At 42.0% G+C, this 26,400-nt stretch overlaps 3 protein-coding genes across 15 annotated transcripts in view; all 3 read right to left on the bottom strand.

The window, feature by feature from the left end:
• Window positions 1-6: 6 nt before the first annotated feature.
• On the bottom strand, window positions 7-3,693 carry yeats4 (YEATS domain containing 4). Of its 2 annotated transcripts, none has more exons than XM_076159020.1 (7): window positions 3,641-3,693; window positions 1,556-1,675; window positions 1,415-1,481; window positions 1,181-1,275; window positions 945-1,034; window positions 582-669; window positions 7-503 (listed from the first exon to the last, which is right to left on the bottom strand). In XM_076159020.1, exons 1-7 carry the CDS (start codon window positions 3,659-3,661, stop codon window positions 334-336), a joined length of 651 nt encoding a protein of 216 aa, XP_076015135.1. In that variant the 5' UTR covers window positions 3,662-3,693; the 3' UTR covers window positions 7-333. The 2 variants fall into 2 exon arrangements, with proteins under 2 accessions (XP_076015135.1, XP_076015133.1); XM_076159018.1 differs by lacking the exon at window positions 3,641-3,693 and adding an exon at window positions 2,028-2,239.
• Window positions 3,563-16,581, bottom strand: cpsf6 (cleavage and polyadenylation specific factor 6). 11 transcript variants are annotated; one of them, XM_076159007.1, is made up of 11 exons: window positions 16,490-16,581; window positions 14,991-15,200; window positions 14,690-14,793; window positions 14,387-14,532; window positions 13,891-14,073; window positions 12,922-13,029; window positions 11,727-12,216; window positions 11,438-11,568; window positions 11,194-11,347; window positions 10,813-11,032; window positions 3,563-5,164 (listed from the first exon to the last, which is right to left on the bottom strand). In XM_076159007.1, the coding sequence occupies exons 1-10, from the start codon at window positions 16,547-16,549 to the stop codon at window positions 10,825-10,827; spliced, it is 1,794 nt and encodes a 597-aa protein (XP_076015122.1). In that variant the 5' UTR covers window positions 16,550-16,581; the 3' UTR covers window positions 3,563-5,164; window positions 10,813-10,824. The 11 variants fall into 11 exon arrangements, with proteins under 11 accessions (XP_076015122.1, XP_076015125.1, XP_076015124.1 ...); XM_076159010.1 differs by having other exon boundaries at window positions 10,813-11,011; XM_076159009.1 differs by having other exon boundaries at window positions 11,453-11,568.
• A 560-nt stretch (window positions 16,582-17,141) lies between these two features.
• The window catches only part of cacna2d4a (calcium channel, voltage-dependent, alpha 2/delta subunit 4a), a 51,560-nt gene continuing 42,301 nt past the window's right edge, over window positions 17,142-26,400 (bottom strand). Inside the window, exons 27-39 of one of the 2 annotated variants that reach the window (XM_076158959.1) lie at window positions 26,253-26,314; window positions 23,682-23,696; window positions 23,277-23,321; window positions 23,028-23,090; window positions 22,727-22,797; window positions 22,038-22,113; window positions 21,882-21,934; window positions 21,180-21,235; window positions 20,716-20,736; window positions 20,134-20,254; window positions 19,376-19,491; window positions 18,657-18,739; window positions 17,142-18,542 (exon numbers count right to left, since the gene is read on the bottom strand). In XM_076158959.1, coding sequence (XP_076015074.1) covers window positions 18,447-18,542; window positions 18,657-18,739; window positions 19,376-19,491; window positions 20,134-20,254; window positions 20,716-20,736; window positions 21,180-21,235; window positions 21,882-21,934; window positions 22,038-22,113; window positions 22,727-22,797; window positions 23,028-23,090; window positions 23,277-23,321; window positions 23,682-23,696; window positions 26,253-26,314 — 878 coding nt within the window. In that variant the 3' untranslated portion in view covers window positions 17,142-18,446. The remainder of the gene's footprint in view (window positions 18,543-18,656; window positions 18,740-19,375; window positions 19,492-20,133; window positions 20,255-20,715; window positions 20,737-21,179; window positions 21,236-21,881; window positions 21,935-22,037; window positions 22,114-22,726; window positions 22,798-23,027; window positions 23,091-23,276; window positions 23,322-23,681; window positions 23,697-26,252; window positions 26,315-26,400) is intronic. The other variant, XM_076158960.1, reaches the window with a different exon arrangement.

The raw sequence follows: 26,400 nt of genomic DNA, 5'->3' as shown, positions 1-26,400 counted from the left end.
AGCAAGTGATCGTATAAAAGTTGAATTTACTGTACATAGAAACAATGACCAAAAGCAATTCACATTCTAAACTGTCTACACAAGTGTGATATAAGATCAGGAAGGTGAGAACACAGATGACACATGAACATGGGAAAGCCAATATCTACATTTTTTGTCTTAGTTAAAAAAACAAAAATTCTGTACAAATATCAGAATGGTATCTGTAGTTCTTTTCTGGGCATTGAGATACGGTGTGTTAATGTCTGAAAGAAAGTTTGGTCAGCACTGCAACAAGAAGGAGGTTGAATCCTGCCAGATAATTGTGTCTGTGTGCGTCCATGTTTGTCCATCTCAGTGTTCCTTGTGGTCTCCATCCTCCTCCAGTTTCCTGATCTCAGCCTTTAGGTGGTTGATGTTTTCTCTGCTGGCCTTTAACTTGTCTTTCAGCTCTGTGATCTCCTGACTGGTTCTCTTCTTTGCTGCTTCCATTTTCTCCTTAGTCTTCTGCTCCAGCTCACCGACTGCACACAAAACAAACACACATAGATTTTATGCACAATTTGAATCTGTAAACGTGTGAGCCTTGTGCATGTACATACATTCTGTCTCATGCTTGTACGCTCCCAGGGTAAGTTGTCGCGATGTGGTCAGTAGCTGCTGCATCATGGCTGTGGGATCCGGGAAGATCTGAACACAAAACAGAAGAAAGTCAATTGTACATCTAAAATAATGGTTTGCACGCATACAAAATCCTAACAGTCAAACCATTTCACAAGGTATTGGTCGCCATGGTTATCACCAAGAACAAGCTCCACACATAAACTTGCCTTACACAGCAAAACCAAGGGAATACTAAAGAAAAGTCTACCTGAATAACCGTGTAATGTAACAACAGCCTGTCCATTTCAGCAACAACAAACAAAAGGATTGAAGCACACGTAGTGATAAAAGGTCTGTAGTACCATTTCATCATAGAATTCGGAAACAACCGTCTTCTTGGGCATGGCACTGGAGTCTGACTGGAACAGCTTCAATAGGTGGTACAGTGTCACCTGATCACCAAACACACACAAAGAGAATTTTCTCAATGGAGAAACAGTGACACTATAACAGTAACAGCATACACTAATCTTTATACCAAAATTGCTTGAATATTTTAGTACATCTCCGTTATCTGTTGGATAAAGGAAGCGCTTACAGGTTTCTCATTGGGGTCGATAAAGTAGATCCTAACAGTTATCTCAAACTCCCCCCAGCCAGTCTCCGTTATCTCATAGGGAGGCTTCGTCACCACTGAAAGACAGAAATCAACAATTAAATGGACAGGCTACCAGCACACAGCCATGACATGTGGTGTGTACAGTCAAGGCAGTAAACGGTCATAAAACCCTGTGACAAATACAAATGGAAAATTCTATGAACCAATACTAACCTCTCAGTGGGTTACCATAGCTCTCATGTAGCTTGAACTGAATCTTCTTCACATAGGCAGACATATCCTAGGAGGAACAAAGTGATGTCTTTATATATGGGTCAAAGGACAAACATAAACTCCATGCACAGGATGTCTTACCTCATTTCGGTAAGGCTTCACATAGACAGACCACTGATGTGTGTGCCCGTCCTCCTCTCGCTTCTTCCCAAAGTAGCGAGCAACATTCCCAAACACAATGGGTTTCACAATGGTAATACCCTGCAAAGCACAAAAGAAGAAAGAACACTTGAACACCTCACTTTTGGTTTCTTTGGCTTAGATTGTCTCACATTGAATGGAGCGAAAGATTCAGCTGAGCCCTCGGGGTCCAACCAGGACCCACAAGACCTCACAGTGGGCATTGACTTATTGACATGAACTCAAAATAATGCCAATGTGTGGAAATTTTTGGTTTAGAAATTTTAAGAACAAATAGATTATAAGTGAAGAGCGTAAGATCTCAGATCAAATCTTATCTTAGGAACGATCAAATAACCATAAATAATGGTTAACATAGATATAGCAGGTGAACATCTCTCTCGTCTCTTAGCTAATGTTAGCATAACATTACCTTAACTCGTCCCCCGGAATCTGGACCGAATTCCGTCATCTTTTTGAACATAGTATAGTACAAAGAAACGATTCAATAGATTCTTAAGAATTCTGTTCGTCCCAATTGCGCTTGATGTAGCTTTACAAAGCTAAGCTAACAATTCATTTCACGCGCAGCTTAATAGCGTTTCAAACAAGCGCCGGAAGTTCTCGGTGTGTTATGCTAACCTGTCCTGACATGAGTAACGGAAAACACAAAGGTTCCAGTTACATAAACCAAACCAAATGGGGCGTCTTTCCTGCTATATATTCCTTTGTTTGATTTTCGGCATTGCCAAACACACGTACTGTTTAAATTACAATGGTCTGCATTATGTACTCTGGGCTGCACATGAAGTGTGCATCCTTCAGTGAAAATGTTGAAAGCTGTGAATGACAGGCACTTCGATCTCCTGACCGTCACATCTCTACTTACTGTAAGTTGTCTATGCATTAAACCTCGAAGATTTCAACCACACAGGTGACGCAATGTCTAGTAGGGAGGCACAATAAACATGATATTGGCCAAGAGCACTCAGCACACACACCCCCAATAACGAAAACAACAAGATCAAACTCAAAACACATTTTATTTTAAGAGTAATCACGATTACATCCTGGCAAGTGTGCATTTGAGACTTAAATCTCCGCACACTGCTGGAGGTGAAACAGGATCGCCATATCACCGAGGACTTAATGTGATAGGACTCAAACGAGCAAAGTCGCGTTTAATACAAATCTGAAAATCTTATCAAAATTTTTGAGTTATAAAAGTACGTCATATTCCAACCCGGAGAGGACGAGGTGGGGCTAGGTTCGCATACCTGCGCTTATGAATGAAACCACATTAATAACCAAAAGGGATCGCAACTCGAGCTACATGGTTTGTTTGAGTGACATGCTGCCAAATACTGGAGAAAATACTAATAATGCGTCACCCAAATTCGTAACAAAGACATAGGAAGAGAACATTCTTCTTCATCTGCCACTCTTCCCCCCGAACTGACGCTTGATCTCCATGTAGACCTGAGAACACCTACCTTCACTGCTGTGGAAGGAAACCAACACAAGGAAAATCCTGACATCTAAGCCATCTTGATACACACACATAAATGTTCAGGGACTGACCGGTAATATGTTCAGCCACTTAACGTTCAATTTGGAAAATTCCCCTTTTTGACAATACGTGTTGTTCTTCAGACCTTGTTGCAGTTGATCACATGTAGAAGTGCAAACACCTTTAATTCTACTGCGACATTACATCACGAGCACACTGTCACGGTGGGTGTTAGTTTGGGCCCAATATGACATTAATTCAAAGCTTTAACTTACAGATGCCATTGATTCAGTAACAATAGTCTGATGGAATATGACATCCACCATTTTCACATTTTTGCACATCAAATATTTCAGTTTTGAGGATTTGAACCGACATGCCTGATAAAAAACAAAAGTAAAACCAGAAGCTTCAATAGTTTTTTCTGCAATGAAACCGCACAAACATTTTTTGTTAAAACAGCAGATCTTAGGCAGATATGACAGCTTTGATGGCAGTGCGGAGTCACTTTGGTCGTATGAATAAGAGAACGTTACCTTGTCGGTCTTGCTCGACATGCTGTTGTCGTTTAGGACTCACAGTAGCGTGGCGCCCTCTAGCGAAACACTGGTGCTACAGCACGTCACAGTATTTCATCCTTTGACTGAAATCCATCATTTAAGATTAGAATTCAAGGGTTCAGAAAGCAACACCGAGGGCCAATCTGAGAATTGAGCTGCGCCAACAGTAAAAAAAAAACAAAGAAAAAAAAGCTTATAACCTGATGCTTATTTTCCATTGACATTCAATATAAAAATTATCATTAATCAGATATTCCATCCAAAATGCAGACATGAGCATGTTTGACAGTGTAACAAAGGTGTTGCATATGTAATAATACATATTCCATATAACAAATCACATATGCAAAACTGGTCCTTTTACACCTAACAATAACTTCAGAATTTAGTTTTCACTTATGTGTAACATTGGGTAAAGTCCTGAAAGCTTCAATTCACAGACATTGATTCAACCCTTATTGCTGCCTGAATGAACATTGATTATGAGGTCAATGACATGTTACAACATGCCAGTCACAGAACAGAATAGATTCCAGATTTACTGAGATTACCGATCTATCACTTTGGTTTACCATTGACTCTGTAAAAAGCAGAAATCGAATAAAAACAACCAATCAGTGCATAATAAAAAACTGCTAATTCAGCTTACCTTTCATATGTTACTTTGTGGTAATGTGGTGAGAGGAACAAAAAAACAAGAAAACAAACCAACCAAAAACAAAACCAGTCAATTCAAAGTAAACAAATCAGGAATTTAAAAAATTGACATCTAAATGCAGACAAATCCAATATGAATACGTAATGGCAGCCCAGAATATGCACATTTAATATAAATGAGCCAAACATATAGAGGAATTCACCAAATGCAGATAGTACCTCTGGAAACATTTTTTATTACAACACATTCTAGTTTTTAATCAAAAGCAGAAAAAAACATTTACAAACATTCTAACCATGAAAAAAACAATGAGGGAGGGGTGGTGGTGGAAGTGGGGGAGGACAGCAAACAGACAACCTATAAAAACTGAACCCTAAACTGAATGTACACAGTACAGCGAGCCGAGGAAAAAAACAACAGAAAAAGGACGATGTCATGTGAGCGCATCTTCCATTTATGGGGGGGGGGGGGATTCTGTCTGCAGGGCCATTTTATTGTTTCTTTGCAAAAAGCATCACATGTACTCATCTTCATTTCAAATAAAACACCATAAAATAAATGAGCAGTATGGAAAGTTTTTCCTTTCATCTTTAGTTACCATGAGTATAGATGTTTGGATAACATAGCCTTACACAGGTGAGGGTCTTCCATCCACCGTCCCTAATCAGGCAGACTAGATGAAAGACAGAAGGATGGGTGGAGGAGAAGAGGAAAGATGGGGGTTGGAGGAAGAGGCGGTAGCTGTGGGTGTAATCCTGTCCAGTCATGCAGGGTGGGGAGGTGGTAGTGGCGCTTGGAGATCCTTCCTCCTTTTCCTTCTGTCCATCCTTGATCCCCGTGAGCTGAAATGTGTCAAAACGAAGGGTGGAGTTTGTTTTGGAGGCAGCCCAACAGACAGCACTTTTCTCTCACCATTATACCGCTACACTACACGGACAGTACACGCCAGGGCTGGGTCCAACGCACCATCAAGTCAACCCACGACACTGAAGCTTCCTCGCCTCCAATCACTGGCAACACCTTACAATGTGTGCTTTCAGTTAAAGTAGAGCTAAAAACAATTTAAAAAAGCAAGCAAAATTTAAGATTCTCAGAATTCTTGGTCTACAAAAATCAAAAATTCTTTCACAGTATGAAATTTAACAGCAGATTGTCTTGAGTTGACTTGTGCTTTACCCCCAGCCCTGGCACAGACACAGGTCATGCAAACCTCGACAGCAACAAGATCAGAGAAGCAAAAGTGGAGCGAATCTGTATAAACCATCACATGGGCGTGGCACCACTGAGCAACTTGTTACACTGATTCTCACCTCAGTTACATTCTTCCAGATATAAAATTTATATTCCAGACTTTGAACAGTTAAGGCAAGATTGACAATTGTGTTGTCTGTAAACCACGGAGGAGAGGTGACATTCTGTGTTCAGGTAGACACGTGGCCACACCTCAAAACACACAGGTACAAGATAACTATCTCTAAGCAACTTCTAAGCTAAGTGTGGGAACAGGATAATTAAGTCATGGCCATGAATTACTTTTAAGTGTCCACGCAATAGAGATGCATGTGCATGAGTGGGCATGGCACAGAATGGAACGGAGGCCTTCCGGTTTGAGCTCTTCTTGCTCAGAAACACAACAAAACAAGCTGTTGGTTCATTGTTGCAGCAGGCTTACTACATATGATGTGACTCCAGATGGTCCTGCAACAGCCATGTACATGCCCCCCCGTTAATGAATTTATATCTTCATTTCCTAGTTTAAACCAAATTGAAATAGCTTCATGACCCAGACTTTTCCATCTTGTTCCCTTGTGTTGCAAATAGTGGCCACAGATTGTTATAATAACAGGATCCCCTCTCTTCCACAGTACCCCCAATTTCAAAATTTAAAGGATATGACGTTAACTTTTTAACTCTGGATTCAAAGTTGTTGCATATCGCACACTAAATTTTGCTATAATTTAGAGTTGAGGACAACAGTTCACTTTCAAGGAAATACACAACTTACAAATGCAAACACCAGATATGTGTAGAAAAACAAAACCCAGACTTTCATACATTCATTTGTGACCCATAACCTGTTCCCTATAAATGGATATGTGAAGGTAGTTTACTACATCAGTCCTGTGGAAAACAAACAAGATCTTCTGAACACTGATGAATGCGTAACTGTTTGATCAAAATCAATCTGCCTCAGCTGTGAAACTCACTTTGGACACCTTAATTAAGATTTCTAGTCACTGGCTTCATGCTCAGTTTTTCAAAAATAGCTCAAAGAAATTCTTTATTTCAAAGGCTTAATTTGAGGAAGGATGCAGAAATATGATCAAATTAATTCAATTAAGACAGAACAGACAAGAAGGTCTGCAGTTAAGAGCCACTATATCTACCACAAAGACACCAAATACAGCAAGTTAGACTGTACTGGAACAATCTAATGGTGTGGTATGCCACAACTGGAGGGTTTTACACAGATTTATGAGATCAGAAACATAATCTCAACGCCAAAGCACTTCATGTAATCCCATACAGTCTGGCAAATAGTACCTGTGTTCCAGTGCCATTATTCTGCAGTGTTCAATAAACAATACAAGACCAGCATGCAAGATACAGATCAATAGAGTCAACTACTGCATCACAGGTATAGCTCCTGGGTTATCTACACAGAAACACTTAACTTGGAAACACCAGGTCAAATGAGTTCATCCTGAGACTACAAACACATATTTAAGTCTAAAACGTTTTACATGGTGCAAGACACAGAACGACTTTTGGCAGACAGACATTTAATTTTTATGAAACACAGAGGCCAAACTACAACCGAGTGTCACAGTTGCTCTTTGCTTTACCCTGATGAATGCCAGACCATGAATACTGCACCCAGAGCAAGAGGGGTGAGTACAATGAATGGGGAGGACTCAACATTTACCATTCCAGCATTTTAGATCTCCCATACATTAGACTAACAAATCATTTGCAGAAAATTATTACAGATTGAAGAGTTAACTGTTGATTACAAAGGTGCATGGACCATATAAAATATGACTATATGTGGTTGTGCATCAGTCATTACAGCATGTAAAACAGGTCAGGGACAGACCAGGGTCAAACAGTCCATATAATCCTGTCAGACCTCCAGCTTTGCCTGTTAAGAGTCCTCCAGAGATCCTGTTTGACCCTGGTTTGACATGAGCAGTTTGCTTGTTTGTTTGATCAGGACATCAGGGTGGCAATTAACCAGCATACACACAAACTCAAGAGCACAGTGATATATATGTAAATGTTAATCTGCATCTGTGGTCACAACAAACAGCCTCATCACTAACAGGAATACGGCCATGTGTCACCATGTGGATCATGAATGATGCCCCTTATCAACCTACTCTCACAGCTCCAGGTGGCCAATTTTCAATCATGGACATGCCTGATCTCTAAATCTTAAAGAATAATTTTGGCCAGTTTCTTTTGTTCACAGATCATTTTACTTACATTTTTGTGAATTCAAAAATATTGGACCAAAATATTTCACTGGATCCCTATAAAACATACAATTTAACAATTACATTGTATTCTCATCTACACATAGTAGAACTCCTTGTGTCCACTGGGACTCTCTTATCTAAGAGATTACAAGATGCTTGTTAACACAACAGACTGAATTGCTATATTTTCACATTTTCAATTTAATATTGAAAACTCAAAGACTTTTACCATTCAGCAGTTTTTCACTTTGAAAAAAAATATACATACATACACATGTATAATAATACACTCCAAGTATTGGATGTAATCAGAATATTTATATTATTTCCATAACAAAAGTGGAATCATTGAATTTCTTAAGAGTTTCCTGGTGGACACAAAGCCAAACTCGCACCAAACGATAAGCCGACTCCAAACTACATATATAATTGGCCTCGCCTTTAAGATACCCATTCGACATCATACTGCCATGGGATTCTTCCTTCAGACAAGCTGGCTGAATGACTTATAACCGATAAAACCTCAACTAGCAAAAACACCCCAGCTTATACTCCTCAGCTTTCAACAGTATAAGAACTACACGTGTGACATTTAACAATATCAAAGAGAATCATGGAAAATGTTCACACACAAATGAAAATGTTTGAAGGACACATTTCTGATCTGTGTGCACTACTATGACCAGTAATATCTCTTATATCTTAAATCTTACTAGGTTAGGAATTTAATGAAGAATAATACCAAGCGTAAAGAAATATATGTAAATCATATTTGATAAATATTAGTTGAGGTGGTGTTGTACATACATGCTGAAGGACCAGCATAATCTATCGCCTTCAAATTCAACTGCAATTGTCGAGAGCCCTTACAAAACAGCCTTAGGGTCTTGATAAACAACACAAACCACTTCTATGGAGCTTCTATGAGGCAGTAAAGAACATCACAATTACACTTAAAAATGTACAAAACCGATGCAATCCAAACCTTTGACATTATTTATCACTTTGACAAATATCTGCACGCAAATGTGGATGAATCATCACACAGGGAACAAAATGATTTGTGAAAGCCTAACTACTTGACCAACACCAGGTGAGCCAATGGACAAGATTGGACCTATGCATACAATATTCTAAGTATTCTCACAGATAAACATCTGTAGCAAAAACACCAACTTTCATTCCCATAAACCAGCAAACCACCAGCGGCTGTCATAAACCTCTGAAACAACATCATGAACAGAACAACACACCCCATGTAAACATCAACTCTGTGGACTAAATCACACATCATGGCACCATATACATACTGGGTGAGTGTCACATAAAGAAGAGAATATTACAAATTTAAATTCTATTACGGATCACATCCATCTCAAGTACCCGATTCACATGTAATACAATCATGTCTGGGTCATTATTTCAATGAAATTTAAAATCATTTTTCACGAATAATATCAACACTGGTAACACTTTGTCACAATTAGATGCAAAATATTACATTTTTCAGTTTCATTAAACCAGGCAGGTCAACAAAATGGTATTTTTCCATGATGGCCTGGTTAATGGCATAAAGTGTAAAGGGTCTAAGGAAGCCATAGCTTATATTCTTAATGATATAAGTCAATAATCAGAATGTATGGCTTTTTGCCAATAACACACAAGTGGTACACTACAATTGATAATGGATTTATCCTTACTGTGTTGATCAACATTTTGCGATTTAAGTCAATTAAATGCCAGAGAAAAATCAGGGCAGCACAACAAATGTTTGTGTTTCACTTTACCATGAACGTGTTATAGTTACCACGACAAAATATGGACCCAAACAGCAAAACCTTTAGGATGACAGGCTAACAGTGGTCGCCAGTAGCATAAACAGCATCGTAAACTTAAACTCACCCCGGCTTCATGTGTAATTGGTTGATAGGGAACAACACTATACTCCAAACACTTGACTACAAACATAATGCAGGGCATATAGCTGACATACAGATGTAGCACAATCACACTGTCAACATTTTGTGTAAAGCATGGCAAGTACCTATAACCTATTTCAAACTGAAATGGTTATAAACTGTGTATAAACACAATTGTGTGTTTTGTGTCATTTACCGTCTAATAATACAATCCAAACTGAAAGCATCATGAAATGTTTCATACTAGGTACTGCAACACATTATGACTCACATACTGTATGTTACACCCAGAAAACTACTTTACGTTTTCCCCACTGGCCAAACCTGCAGGGAAATTCCAAAATTCAAGTAATTTCTATGTTTTACCAGCCAAACAGACTTTTAGAACAGCATAGGAATTGGATTGTGAATAATTTCGCAACAATTTCTCAGTTTATCATGGATGAACATGTCCCAGTCCGTGGTTGGTGGTGTTTTCTTTTCTTTCTGAAGTTAAAGCCATCTGTTAGAGAATTTGTTATTTATAGTCTGAAACTCTACTTGGCTGGTAGACAACAGAAAGTGGCTTGGGAACTTTGGAATGTATCACCTTTGGATGGCTTGCAGACTTACAAAGCATATAAAGTTGACTTTCAATCAGTAACCATCAATGTTGAGGATTTTTTTTCAGGGAGTGTTTACAATAACACCAGCACAGATAGATTTTTTACAAGATCCTCCCATGCAAAGCAGCAGAGTGAAATACATTCAATCTGTATTAACACATACTCCCTACAGAATTCAAGTGTACATAGTCAAAACTTGTATCAGTAATAATGTGAAGATTAGACTTACCTTACACTTACCTGGTATCCACAAATAAAATAAAGTCTCTTGCTAATCTCTTTCTCTCTTTGTGTGCTTTAAATCATCTTTGTGAGGTTGCAACAAAGAGAAGGAGAGAAGGCAAGCAACTGAGATATCTTTGGGACTGATGCTTGCTTCTCTTGCTGCATAGTTTGAAGTTATAGCCAAGAGTGGCACAGCCTTAATCTAGGACAAGAAGAGAGTGACTGAAGGAAGAAAAAGAAATACTAGCAAAGTTTCACCCACCTCATTTCGGGTCTACCGGTGTCTGTACTCCCTCTCCCTCTCTCTCTCTCTGTCTCTGTCTCGGTCCCTTTCACGGTGGCGGTCGCGCTCTCGGCTGCGCTCCCTGTAGTAGTCCTCATGTCTGTCACGACTGCGGGACTTGTGCCGTCTGCTCTTCTCCCTGGACCTGCTGTGGTCTCGTTCCCTGGAGCGCTCACGCCTGATACCGGCAAAAGCATCACTATTTTGTGTTTAGGACGTCAAATTGTAAATTTCAGAGAACCATCAATTCTCAACACAAGGTCACAATAAAGTGGATTTCAGTCATTGGCTTGTCAAATATGAGGTCAACCCAACCAGAAACATTGTTTGTGGTTGATTGTTATATGCTTTGTGAGTTACCTGGAGGCGGAACCGTAGCTCTTGGACTCAATGCCGTGGAGACAGTCCTGCAGGGAGCTGATGAGGACTTTACAGCGGTCATCAGCTGATACTTTAGACTGCTTGATCAGACTGATGGCTGTCACCAAGGTCTCTATAGCACTGCCATAGTCAGCTAGACAGAGAGAATGCATTGAGTTTTTTTAAATTCTGTATGTATGTAACCAAGCATGTAATGTGATGTAGGTTTGTGGGTTTCCTTTACTTTTGTGTGCTTTACCTGCACTGGCATCAGACACAGCTCGAGATATGGCACTCGAAGAAATAGCTCGATTCCTGTTCATTATCTCCTCAAACTCTGCCTCACTCAGAGGAGTCCGCGATGCCTCCATCTCCCTGCAAACACACACAGGAGTCAGTAAAGCTTTAATATAAACAGGTATCATTGACAGCAACAGGGTAAACAAACCTAAACAGAGACACCTACAATGGTTAAAGGAAATACATGAACAAATCTTCACATGGTAAACATAAAACGCATGCGCCTCCCTTACCGCCCGGGGCCATAATCTCTCTCATATGGTGGTGGGCGCCCGTATGGGTCGTTTGGTCCAGGAGGGCCTCGGCTGTCGTTGGGAGGCATGTTGTTGTTGCCAGGTGGGGGGAAAAAGGCAGGGTTGACGTGGGGGGCTGGTGGGGGTCCACCAGGTGGTGGTCCTGGCATGTGAGGAGGAGGAGCCAAGGCCATGGGGGGTCCAATGGGCCCTGGAGGGCGTGGAGGGAAGGGTCCAGGGGGTGGTGGGCCCTGTTGAGGGGGCGGGGGGCCGGGAGGCGGGCCGTAACCTGGAGGAGGGGGGCCGGGCGGCATGGGGCCCATGGGTGGCTGTCCAAACTGACCAGGGAAGAGAACTGGGGGAGGCCTATCACCCCGACTGGGCGGACCCGCAAGGGGAGGGGGGAGACCCTGGCCAGGAGGGGGTGGTCCTGGAGGGCCAGGTGGGCCTGGGGGACCTGGAGGAGGGCGAGGGGGCCCCTGCATTCCACCTACAAGAAAAATAAAGGACAAAAGAGATGCAGACAATTCAGCACAAAGTAAAGCTCATTCTTATCGTCTTATTGCTGTGTGCTGACACCAGTGATGCTGTGATTTTCAACAATGATCACTTGGAGGATCCTTTTCTATTATGAAAACCTAACTTTCCCATTCATACAATAATTGATCAATTTTGGGATCCAGTGACCACGGAGCCAATTCAGAAAACAAAACAACAGACAGCAGTGGGAAATACGGTCCGATAAGGAAGAGCAAGCGACTTAACTTAGGCCTCAAAGCATGATATGTTCTAAACTGCTCCAACTTTGAAAAAGACAAAAGCCAACGAGTGCTGAGGGTAATTCACACTGCGACAACTCTGACATTTCCTAAAACCGTTTGGTCAAAAGTTTGGATCAAGTGGGCACAGATGAACACCACACATTAAAAGGACATGTTTCTGTAAACGTGCACATATGCACGTTTCCAAAGCATTTACTCTGGCTGCACATGGGACCATCAGTATGTGATGGAGGAGGTCTTTCTTCATGAACAGGCTGCACCTGCAAAAAGGCCCACATATTCACTCATTTACTGTAACCTGATACTTTCAGCTATTTCAGAAGCAGTCAACCCTGCCTGTTTCAACTCTTACAACTGACAACCAAGACTTAAATTAAGAATGCGATCAAATCAAATCATTTGAGGTGTTTCACCTCTGCCACGCCAGCTCCCGTCCCTGCCTCCTTGCGGGAAGGGACTGAAACTCATATCCATCAGAGGGCCATCTTGGTGCCTAAACAGATCTGGTCTCATCCCTGAGCCTAATAGGGAAGAAAGCAAACCAATCACAACTCTTCCCTACATACACTCCCTCGTACCAACTGGAGGCCTGTCACAGCCCAGCAGCACAGGGCACCAGCCGCTTAGCAAAAGAGATGTGAAAGAAGTGTGGTGAAGGATAAGACGCAACAAAGAAAGAGGGAAGAGGAGTGGGGAACTCCATCAATAACCTGCCCGTCAATTGTGTTATAATTGTCAGTGAGCAAAAGATTGCAGCCAGGGAGGTTATGGGGTTACAGATTATTTGTTCAAAGTACAGAGACAAACAAACTGGACAGGGAGAGACGTGCATTGGTAAAGGCCAGTCACAGATGAGGAAAAGGATATCAGAATACTTCCACAAATATACACTACACTACAGCAAAGTGTTCGTGTGCATTCCATGAGTGTGAGTAGTAGCAAATCCTGGACTGTGCCAACAGAGCAGCACTGCCAGGGATGAAGCACATTTGGAAAAATTCTCCTTTACAAAACAATTCTCAAAGCACTTGTCACGTTAGTGATTTTTTTTCAGTCAGTTATTACGAGAAAATAACTATATGCATGACAAAAGCCCGATAAGATCAAAGTTACAACTTGAGGGCGCCCATTTAGGATGGTAAATACCAGGTTTTGATCATTCACCCAACGCCCGAAAGGTAAAACAAAAAGCAACAAAGATACCATGATGTATCATGGATCATTCAATTTAAGTTTAAGCCATGATTTAGAGGAAAGTTTCCTGATTGATTGTATGATCCCTCTAGATATCAAAATTGTAATCAAACCCTTGTTAGATTAATTCAATTAACTGAGTTTTAAACTAATTGAGACTTTCCCCCACCTACTATGACCATACTAACCGGGAAAGTGTGGTGGTGGCCCTCCAGGGCCAACAGGACCAGGGAAACGATCTCCACCAGGGCCAGGGGGTCCAGGGAACCTGCCTCTGCCTCGCCCACCCATTGGAAAGCCTCCGCGGGGACCAGCGCCGGGAGGCCCAGCTTTGCCTTCCCCAGACATCTGACCTGACTGGGCACCTGTGCATGCAAACGAGAAAACAACACACTCATTTATTTTTGGCTTACAAATTTAAGGAGCACATCAAAGTGAGTAAATACACAATTTAATTTATTATTGAAATAATTATAATCAATGATAATTACTATTATTATTTATTAATTATAATATTTTTTTAATGTAGACCATTTGGCTGCAGTGGGGTTGCATTTTGAAACGACTAATAAAAAGAATGCACAATTTCTTGTGGAAACTCCTGTCTGTGTGTGCTGCTGAACAAACCTCTGCTGATTGCGTCTCAAACTAAGCAACAAACATGTGTCTAAGAGTCCAACTTACTTTTGCGAGACTGCATCTCAAATTGGCTGAGAGACTGTTTGTTGCAGGGTGTGACGATGGGATTCTGACCGTGAAGCTCCCTCTTTGACAGCAGCTCCATCAACTTTCTAGATGATGCCTCTGAGCCCACACACACCAGAGCAAACCTGGAAGACATTCACAGAGGACACTTAAATCACAGACATGCTCCAATCAAATGTTAAGTTGATTCAGGGATGAATAAATATGTCCTATTTGACACACTTGTATGAAAAGAACACAATAATCAACACTATAGGCCATGAAGAATCTGATTAAGCTCACCCTTTGGACTGGCCATTGGCTCTGTTTTCAAAGAACTTGATCTCCAGCACGTCTGTGATGCCTATTGATCGTATAGCGTCTGTCAAATCCTCATCTGTTGTCCACTGCAAAACAAAAGATTGTGTCATTTGCTATGTAATCATCCTTAGAAATTTGGTTTATTTGGTTAAAATGTATTTCTCCCTCCAATTTGTAAGCCCAGATTGTGCACGACACAGGGATACTCTATAGTTAATGCAGTCAAAGAAAACAACACTGAATTATTTTTCATGTAGCAAGAGTATAAATCCATGGCACGCACCCATGTGAGGTTCCCAATATACAGGGCGATACGTTTCCCTGTGTAGGTGTAGACCACATTGGGTTGGGCACTCTTCCCTCCCTCTGTGCCACCTGGCGTAGGCAGTGCATCCAGGTAGTCACGGTCTTCTGGAGCATCGCCATTATTCGCTGATGGGGATATTACATCATCGTACAGGTCGATCTGCTCGTGAACTGGGTAGTCGGCCTCCTGTTGAGCATTGTGATATAACTTCAGTCAAACACTAGACAGTTCATCAACACTTGAGACATGGTAAATCTAAACACGCGATTTTATATCTACTACATCAATATACATGCAGTCTGCTATTCTGTTTAACTGTGGCTAAAAACAATAATGGCCATTTTTTTTTATCTTGACACCGTGTGCAAATATTATATATTAGACACAAGACATTAGTCTGAGCATCTTGATTAATAATCTTCAACAATAATTAATTAATTGAATTAATCTCACAAGGGTTTGATTACAATTTTGATATCTAGAGGGATCATACATTTGTAGCCACTGTACCGCTGTAAATTCAACAGAATGGGGGTGTTGAACGTATGTACTAGCGACCTGTTGTCAGTGCAGATATCCCCTTTAGAGGTTAGGGTTAATATGAGTATAATTGCTTCTCTAAAGACGCTCGAAGATCGTTACTGCACGTGGTGTCCAATAGGAATACAGTAGCAAAAATAAAAAACAAACACTCCCGCCAGAAAGAGAGCTATTTGAGTGAAGCGGACATTTAAAATGGGACTTGTTATGTTACTACAAACCCGAGAAATGTGACAAAAGCCATAATAGTAGATGAAAGCGTTTAGCTACACAACTATCTACAATCAAACAACTGAGAGCATCCCGGGAGGAGAGGGCCTCGGTTAGCAGGAAGGAAAGGGGCGTGTGGGAAGAGACAAAAACAACACCGAACCCATCACAAACCTCGCATGAAGCTGAACAAAACGTACACCTCCACCATCGTAAAAACACACGTTTAAACAAGCTTTATTTTGAGCTCGATGTTGTTTGAAACAAGTGAGGATTTCGAATTAAACGTTCATTGGCGTGTTCCGTAGCATATTAGCAGCTAACTAGCAGCTAATATGCTACTGAACTTCGTTGACTTAACTCGCTGGCCCGCCACACGGAGATCCAAGGCCCGGAGCAAGCAAGTGCAAAACAACGGCAGCAATTAATTTAGAGTTTCACCATGTATGGTTCACATTTAAGTTACATGGCGCGTATCACATACCATACCAAATATAAAGTATATGACGCCAAAAGCGAAGAGAACGCAGACTGACAATTGTAAGTCGATAGTGCTGGCTGAGGCTGAAGGCTTGCAGCATGGCGAGACGGGGGCCTATATGCGCACGAAGCTCGTTTGAGGCATCCCGACATTTAATACTCCCACCACATTAACAGCCAAAAGCAATGCGGATGTGAAGAGAAACAACTGAAAAGCAAATACTCCACTAGAGTACGTAAAATACCTGGTTGAATTCCTCCTCTACGTCGGCATAGATATCGATGTGATCTACACCGTCCGCCATTTTCCCGTCTCTATCCACCGGACGGCACAGAGCGCGAGCCTCAAACAATGAAAGGAAAACAGCGCCCCCGGTGGTCGCCTCCACTCACAGCATAATCGTCGACGAGCAAGCCACAGCGCCCCTACTGGCTGTTTTCACTCACAGCACAATTACGGACGAAATATTAAGTAAAACCAGTTTAATTTCACTCACAATGGTATACACCCCAAATATATACAGTACATATCTATTTGAAAAGGTCGAAATATTAAATTCAGTTTAAAGGGTTATTAATGTACCTTAGTAGCGACTGTCGTGATGTTATTCCACTCAAATTTCAGGCATTTTCCTAGCAGCATTAATGACACTCTGCTGTCAATTTGAAGCAGAGAAACGTAACTGTTGATGAAAACTTTGATCAAGTTCATCAAGTTACTTTTGTTAAATAATAAGAATAGATTGGTTTAACATAATTTCCCCTCGGGGATCAAAATAAATTACCTTTACCTTTTTTTACCTTTAACTGCAGTTGTACTAAGGAAGGTTGGACGTCACATCACAATACTAATTTTTGACGCATCCATGATATTTTATTGATATTTGATTCCTTGGCTGAATCCTTTTGTTAGCTTGGCTTTGCTGCCAGGATCAGTGAATGCACACTGAAAACTAGGCAACACAAACACATAACAAAACATTACAAGACATGTGATAATTTTATTTACTTAGAAATGATGGTTTCAGACAACAAATGCCTCATGTATGTGTCAAATACACAATACAGTGAATATTGTATGATATAAGTGAAAAAACAAATGACGAGTAAAATTGTCTTATCTCAGCAAGACATACAAAATGTAGAATATGGTCTGTTACGCGCTCTCTCTCTCTCTCTCTCTCTCTCTCTCTCTCACACACATGCACGCACACACACAATTACACATAATTATGTGTCTCAGTAAATTACATAAATATACAAAACTTCAGGCAATTTATAATCAGAATGAATTCAACATGAAGACATGCTTTGCAAGACTTTGCAAAATATAGAATAAAGCTCCAGGGACACTTACAGCCAGAAAAACAAAGAAATGTTGGGTATAAAAAACACAAGCATGTATACAATCTTTCCCGTGTAATTTACTCCTTTAATTTATAGTTGCAGCTACAAACTGTATTCATTAACAAGACATTTCCATCTAAATAGAGATCTGAATGCTTTAATTTTCTTTCTCATTTAAGTAAATTAATGTTACATATAAAAACAATACATTAGATATGAGCAAAGTATCCACACACACGGTCTCTCAATGATGAACAATGTAATTCCTGCAAGAGCACTACTCTGGATACACATGCAGATTAATGATGACACATTTTAGATCATAAAATCAAATATATTTTAATGTGAGTCTATCATCATGGTTTTTCAAGTTGACTTTCATGACCCAGGCAGCAATCAATGTTATACAACAGTTTTACTGTTTGTGGCTGGAGCTTTGACCTTTAAACATTAAAGGTTTGTCTCATCGTCTGTCAAATAAAGGTGGCCTTTTTGATTTGCAAATGAAAAAATTGCGTAAGAAAAGCAAATCGTACAGAACTGAGAGGGAGAATATCCATGGCAATAGCTGACTGGCTTGCTGTCTTTGCAGTTGTCATTTCAGATGTAAAAAAAAAAAAAAAAAGATTCAGCAGTTCACCAACAAATGCCCGTGAACTCCAACAAAGGTTTGAAACAAATGTCTCCATTTTGTCGTCCATCACGAGCAAAAGGTGCAGGATTAGACATTCTCTCCTTTGGCATCAGACAAATTCAGTCATGGCGTCCTGCGTCCGAAGAGATTTGTTGATTTTGCCAGTTTTCCCAATCTCCACCTGTTGTGTACCAGACTGGGCAGGAGCACAAGTGTCTGTGTCACCGGGAGACGAGCGCCGAGAAGGAGAGGCAGACGAGGAAGACAGAGGCAGAGAGAGAAACCACACCAGCTCCTCCACAGTCACCAGCGTTCTCCTACAGGGATGAAGGACAAAACAACTCATTCTTTGGTTTGGTTACTTGAATTAATCTGTAATTCAACATTTGGTTCGATAAAGATATCATTCCAGTGTTGAGGCCAAAGCTGACCTGAGGGTGGTAGGCGTGGCAGGACTCCGGGCGCCGGCGAATCTTCTGCGACCTCATCCTGTCACACTTGACTGAAGCATTATGTACAGTGGGGTCAAGGAGCAACAGCAGCTTCGGGTACAGCTGTGCCACTGAGCAAACACTGAACCACTACAACAGCTCCAGTGAATTTAAAAAGTGTGGGAAAGTTGAGTGTAGCAGCAGGTCGGTGCTGCATAGTATATACGATTGACAATAACCCTTCCTCAAAAGATGTCTTAGACTTGAAATCTAAATAAGCACACGGAAGCAGTATTGAATTTAGTATGTGCGTTAATGTAGTTTTCAGCCTGAATATCAGATTATTCTCAGGATGTCAAATAAACTGTAGAGAGAAATCATTTCTTGAGATGAATCCAAGCCCTCCATGAGTCATATATCTGCAAATTACTGCTGACGACCTCATAGTGCTGACTACTGCTGCATAACTATTGGAAGATCTATTCACATCCTTGGTAAATAACATTTTAGAAGATCTTAATCACATTAAATGACTTGCTGAGATGAGCCTTTGTTTTGGTTAAGGATGGCGCAATTAAACTGTGAGGCCCTTTCCTAGAATCCTACACCAAATAAGCAAACAGAGCGCTCAACGGCGTAACACCTGTAGATGTTGAAATAGAGGAGTGTTATGTTTATCTTCAATATCACACCACAGGCCTAATGATGGCAAAGGATATATTTGACCTCTTGTGGCTCCATGGTGATGGGTGGGTACTGTCTGGAGCAGTCACAGTCCCCCTGCACCACCAGCATCAAAAGGTTGCTCTCAGGTATCTGCTGCACAACAAACATCCTGCACACACAGATACACACACACATTCCCATCTGTTGGTCATGCCAGTAAACTGCGAAAAACACTTTGAAAAGTCAGAATAGTATCATTTTGGTCTGTTGCCTTTATTGTGCCTGTTTTGGCCACATGAGGGCGATCACACTCAAGCTTTCATGGAAAACAGCAGGGTAATGTAAAACTTTCACTCTGTTTGACTCATACACACTTCAACCCCACTCAGCTCATCTTTTCATGTCTTCCCCCGCCTCGTCCTCTCACCCACCATCTGTTTTAACATCTATGTCTCCCACATTCCCCCCATCTCTTTACATTAGTCAACAACCCTGTGCACCCTGGCCTTACGTCATCTCTTTCGGTTTATTCCATCTTCCTGATACTCTTGTACACACACACACACGCACACGCGGACACACACACACACACACACACACACACACACACACACACACACACACACACACACACACACACACACACACACTCTCTCCCATCAATATGCAAAGCAGTGCAAAGCCTTAGAAAATTGATTTTGGAAGGACAATTTAATATGACTGCTCCAGGGCTTAGAGAGGGGCTGATTTGTGTGTGAGTGTGTGTGTGTGTGTGTGTGTGTGTGCGTGTGTGTGCACAGAATGCTCTTACTTTTGGCAGCGTCCACACTTAATAATGCTGTTGGTCTCCTTGATGGACGGCTCGTAGAGGAAGCTGGGGTACTCTGTGTCACACGGCTGCAAGATGTCCCCTTTCTTCTTATGTGACGATGCTGATGGAGAGAGAGAGAGAGAGAGAGAGAGAGAGAGAGAGAGAGAGAGAGAGAGAGAGAGAGAGAGAGAGGAGAGAGAGAGAGAGAGAGAGAGAGAAGGCATCATTAAGCATCATAACGCAAATGAGTGTGTGTGTGTGTGTGTAAGACACGTCAGTGGTTTGCTAACAGGTTGACAGACAGTGTTGGTGAAGTGACTTTGAAATGTCCTGCTGATCTTGTTCCCTCTTTACCTGCTTCACAAGCTCCTAAAAGTACCTAACTACATTGGAGCTACTTTTGCCGAGCTACACAAAAGCTAAATTCTTGTCTTTCATGTTTTGTAGTGATCCTTTATATTTTACCCATTAAACTGCAATGGCAGATAAGAACAAACGCTATAGACAAAATATTGCACTTATACAGAGCGATAGTCATCCTCAAAACACACACACACACATACAGTTCATACAGATACTCACACACACTGAAGGATGGCTTGGCTGAATGGCAGGATGAGGATGATGATGATGATGATGATGATGATGATGATGATGATGATGAAGGTGTGAGCGATGGAGGCAGGTGATGGATGGATGAGAGGATGAAAGGACACAGCGCTGTTATTTCACAGTGACATCCAGACTCATAAGCTTGACAAAACTCTCTTGTGCTGCTCGTTATACTTTAAAATTAATGATTGATGATGATGATGGGGATGGGGATGATGGGGGGTACCAAGTGCTCATGTTCACTTACAATCTCCAATGTAAATCACATATGGTGCAAATTGAGGTCATATTATTGGCTGCCGTGTTTGCATCCGGTGCCAAATCTCCTCTCAAGGCGATGAAGGCTGACACAGCACATTTCTACTCACACTCACTTATGACAAAGACCTGTGTGACCCGTGTGACCGGTATGACGTTTCTCTACACGATCTTACCGTCGGCAAAATGCTCTGTGTGCCAGAAACCGCAGATATTAAACTCCAGGAGGAACCTAAGGGAGAGGAGAGGAGAGTCAATTAGGCGTCTGTCAGCACAGACCAGAAACAGGCCGCAAACACATTTCAATAAAATGGGCCAGAACACAAAACAGTGTTATGGGAATATTCAAATGGCTCCTTGTGGTATTTCAGTTGTAATTGGTAGCTTTAGTCTCAGCTGGATAACCAGGATGTTGTTTTTATGCAGCTGGTGATTTTGTTTTAGCATGGCAGTGAAAAGTGAAGCTGCCAGAAGGCGACTAAATAACATTTCCCTCTGTAGACCTTGGAGTGGACGATTAATCACAACGTCCACAGTGAGAGCGGCCTGTAATCTGCACAAACCGGGTTGATTAATTCTATCATAATATGAGGCTCATGAATCAGAGTTTGGCTCCATTGTTGCCTTCAAACCAGATCAGACATCGTTTTTTATGTCACAGAGTGCGAGCGAGTGTGCGCTCACACAAAAGCCGAATTATCAATTTGTGATATGTAGCAGGAAAGCAAAAATCAGTATTACAATGAGTCATTGTTTGCTGTGACATATTTCTAAATTTATGGTGATACATAATAGCACATTGTCAACACAATCACTGTTTATTCTGGACATAACAGGAACAGCAACAGCCAAATGCGGTTGCTCCTAGCAACACTTACAATAGGAAGTTGGAGAGGAACCACTTGAGGGCCGAAGCCAAACCATAGAATGGCTGGGAGGAGAGAGATAAAGATAGAGAGAGAAGATGAGAGATTGAATTACTGCAGAAACGACTGAGCAGCAGCAGTAATGATGGAAGTACTGCGTTTACTTACACTGAGGAGATGACGGGCGCTATTGACAGAATGTGAGCTCATCTTACACATGGCCTGGTAGTCGAACAAGGACACCCTGAGGAGACGCACGTAAAAACTTATGCTGTTACATTTGCAGCTGCCTGTTTGACATGTTCTTCATAGCACTTAGGCCTAAATTTGACAGAAATAACAAACCTGCAAAGATCAAAAGCACCTCTCTCCTAGAATGACCTCATTTTTAAATACAGGGGCCCGCTGGGAATGTTTGGCCCTTACGCAGGTACAAACATAAGGAAGTTGCACGTGCACGCTTGAGCGGCATATACACAATCGGACGCTTGAGTTCATGCATGCACACATCCCGTTACGTAACGTCCTGTGTCGAATGAAGCGTGCGGGAATCATGTAGCCGTTTAAAAATAGCACATCACTCACAGGGGGGTTTTCAAACACGTAGAAGGTGGGAAAGAAAAATGTGATGGGGGAGAATCCAGAGCTGTCAAAGAAGATCTGTAAGGATATAACTACTGTATACGTCAGAGAGCAGGATGGGGGAACGAGGACAGATGGAGCCATTTTACCGCAGTAATAACAAAGCATCTACGTCTGTAGAAGCACAGAAAAGGGACAGAACAGAACAGAAGTGGCTCCGGGCTGTGGGGATGTGGCATAATGTGCACGGGTGCAGAATGGAAGTTGTGCGTTACCTCTTGAACATTCCCATTTCGATCAACGTGGTCATCACTGATCCATCAATCTCGCCATAGAACCTTCCGGCCTGTCAGATGAGAACAACACAAGATGTGCACCAAGTCAGAATATCAGGAACATCAGCCTCAGCATCATTTAAAACTGCCACAAAAAAGTCACAAGTGCAGGCAGGTGTGAGGACTCCAAACAAGCAAGTGGAGGCGAAAAACACCTCACTTCTTGTCTGTGAGTGTCTGCATGTGTGTGTGTGTGTGTGTGTGTGTGTGTGTGTGTGTGTGTGTGTGTGTGTGAACTCACATCATTACGCTGTTCAGAAATGAGGACAAAGCCATTATTGTCAATCACGTAGCAGTCGATATCCTGCAATGAGCCAGAGAGAGACGCAGAGAGAGTGATTACTTTCGAAGGCTCCATCCCCAAAAACAAGGAACAGAATCAACAAAAGGCAAGCCATGTCTTCACTAATGATGTTTCACGTGATAAGACTGCATTTTCTGGGTGAAGCAGGGCAAATATAATGTGTGTATTGTGATGTAATGTACTCACAATCCTGTCGCAGCGAAGAGGACACAGCCAGTCTATTCCAGAGCACTGAGAGGATAAACAGACAGAGAGAAGACAAGAGAAGAAGACAACAAGAGAAGTTCAAACATCAAAGTGTGACGAGTGTAAAATCGTGCGTGTGTGTGCATGTGAGAAGGAGGAGGAGGAGGTGTGTGATGATACCTGCCATGAGTGTTTGCAGGTTTGTACATGTTAATTTCAGCAGGTCTGTGTGCGTGTGTGTGAGAATGTGTGTAATCTGTCGAAGTGTGGGGTGTGAAGCCACATTCTCAGTGCTCAGCTGGTGCCGCAGATGCTGTTAAACTCGGCGAGTGTTAAAAAGGAAACAAGGAAACATAGAGTGATGATGTTAACAGGCAGAAAAGAGGAAGAATTATGTGTACTTACATCTGTGTCGTTTGGCTGAGAAGAGAGAGAAGACGAGAGAAAATGAGAGCAGACAAAAGAGAACATTAATTCAGTTAATGACGTGTAAATCAAACAACAGACCAGTTTCTCTCCGTTCTCGGTCTGCTGCTGTGTTCACGCTCATACATCTTCTTAAATACATTTTCAGGAAAGGAAGCTTCTTTTCTTAGATGCTCATAATTTAGAAAAACAGGCTCACCAGAGGCCCTGAAACCAATTCAACTAACCACGCCAGTGTACAAATTATAATTCCAAGTAGGGAAAACACAGGGGGGCTGAGCATCAACATCCTGCTCCACACACACACACACTCAAACACAACCGAGAGAGACAAAGTATGATGTTAGTGCCGCCAAGCTGGTTCCAATTTCGTCTGTAATCTGGATGTGATTTTGCGCATGAAGTCCTCTGCATCTACGGACACATACGTTTCTGGAACCACACTCAGGTGTATGTAGAGTGTGTCCAAGCGAAGGAGACAATCTATCATCAAACTGTCCAGGCCTTTCTGCTTTGCATCACCGCGCTGAGACCTAAAGCGGGACGGACAGAGACGACAGACCTCAATGGTTACGTCTCTCGCAAGTCAATTTAAAGGGGAACAACAGTCTGAGGCCCTGTTGTCAAAAGGAGCCAGAGAGGAAGGCAACGTATGGACGGCTTCACTTATTTTGATCCTCTATTCCCTTCTACTAATGTACCTCATCTCCTCTATTAGCTTCTTCTCTAGTTTTTTTATAACGGGACTTTTCTGCAAGCTACAGAAAAAAACTGTTTCTCACCTCGATGAGGTTCAGGTGAGAAAATCTACACGTAAACGGAAGCAAGCAGGAAGAGAAACGGTTCCAAGTGTGCGAGCGGAGGGTTTGAGATCATGTGGAGAGAGAGCAGCTGAGGCTCATCCAGAGAGATGAAGAGCAACGGCAGGATGTGAATGGGAAGAACAAGAAATCTATCATCCAATTTATTCCCGTTATAGCGCCTGGCAGCCCTCTTACTGTGCCTGTCAGGCCAAATATAGGGAGAGACACACATGCTGCAGGATTCATACTTTATAGCTTTACGCCGTATAGATTTTCACGTTATCGGGTTTTACACATACGAACGAGAGCGGGAATGTGAGTTATAATTCTTCAGACTCTTCATCCATCTCTTGCTCTCTCATTGACGTACACCGCTTTTGCACAGTGGACGCCAACACACACACGCACACACTCAGACAGAGACAGAGCTGCACAATTGCGTCAGGGCCTTTACCCTCCTAACAAACTTATCCCCATTAGGTGGTAACTCACACTCTGTTCACACTCCAAAGGATCCATAATTCATCGGGTAATAGCATCTGAGTTTATGCGCATAGTCAAGCAAGGAAGAAGTCAAAGTTTCAAGCCGTTAAGTAGTCACATGGTCAGATCGGGTTTCCCACAATTGCGTAACACATTCACTCGCTGCGGACCGAGATTTTCCCGTCTTAAAGAAGATCTGACGCAACACGACAGATGTGCTGTACCAAACATACAGCAGGTAGTGGGATCGGAGCACTTATAGACACACACACATCTATTTGACCTTTACTGTGACAAAGGTGAACGCAGGCGAACAGGACGAGCACATTAATGTACGGATAAACCCTATGAAATGAAGATGCTGGGTGGTGAGGCTGTGGCAGGAAGATAAGGTGATTATGTAAGAAGAGAAGAGGAGAGGAGAGGAGTAGAGGAGACACAAGAGACTAAATGACTTTCTATTTAGTCTAAATCTAGCAGATAACAAGGCTATGAGAAGGTGCTAATGAGCTCTGTGTTGATGAATGTGTCCATGCTAACACACTCACACACACACAGATGGCTCTGCATATGGTCCCTGTCAACACTGACACACAGTAACGTTAACAGACACATACACATACTGTATACATGTGCAATCGCTTGTTTACACCTCCGCCATCTCTCACACACACGCGCTCACACACACACACAAACCAAGGGCACCATTTGGGAGGTGCTGAGCCGAGCGGCGGTAGCGATCCATCACGCAGCAGCCGGCGGCCTTAATGCTCTTTTAACTGCTGTCATTTACAGCCGCCGGAGCAGCGGAGGAGAGCGGCCAGACGCGTTCAGCCAAATTAAGCAAGTTTCCCCTGAAGAAAATTTTACACTGATGTACAAACCACACAAGACATTATGATTATGATTCACGCATAGCATAACCTCCAGTGGAACCAGTGCTGAGTGTGTAGCACTTGAACATGACTGATAATAACCCACCAAATGCAGTAAAATGATACTATAGGTGAGGTGAGGTGAAATAAGCAAAGCTCAAGTCATCCAATTACTGTAATTACCAACTAATGGAGCAGAGTAAAGAGCTATAATTATTCTTAAATCTGTGTCATGGAGTAATAAATGGTTTTCAGAGCGGCCTGCTGGTTTGATGCCACACAGGTTAAAACCCTGCAATGTTTGCGTGTTCACTGATACCTGCAGGTCAAACTGGGAAGGAGATGTCACACACACACACGCACACACATGCACACACACAGGCACTGACCTGAGCTGCAATGGCCCAAAACCTGGACTCCAACAGCTGCAGGGTCATCTGGACGCCGACGGCTGACGTGTGAGAGAGAGAGAGAGAGAGACAGAGAGAGAGAGGGAGAGAGAGAGAGAGAGAGAGAGAGAGAGAGAGAGAGAGAGAG

The sequence above is a fragment of the Genypterus blacodes genome, unplaced genomic scaffold (assembly GCF_046128005.1).
Source record: "Genypterus blacodes isolate CSIRO-AG114 ecotype Tasmania unplaced genomic scaffold, CSIRO-AGI_Gbla_v1 ptg000090l_1, whole genome shotgun sequence".
NCBI classification, from domain to species: Eukaryota; Metazoa; Chordata; class Actinopteri; order Ophidiiformes; family Ophidiidae; genus Genypterus; species Genypterus blacodes.
This window is presented reverse-complemented; position numbering and strand designations above follow the sequence as displayed.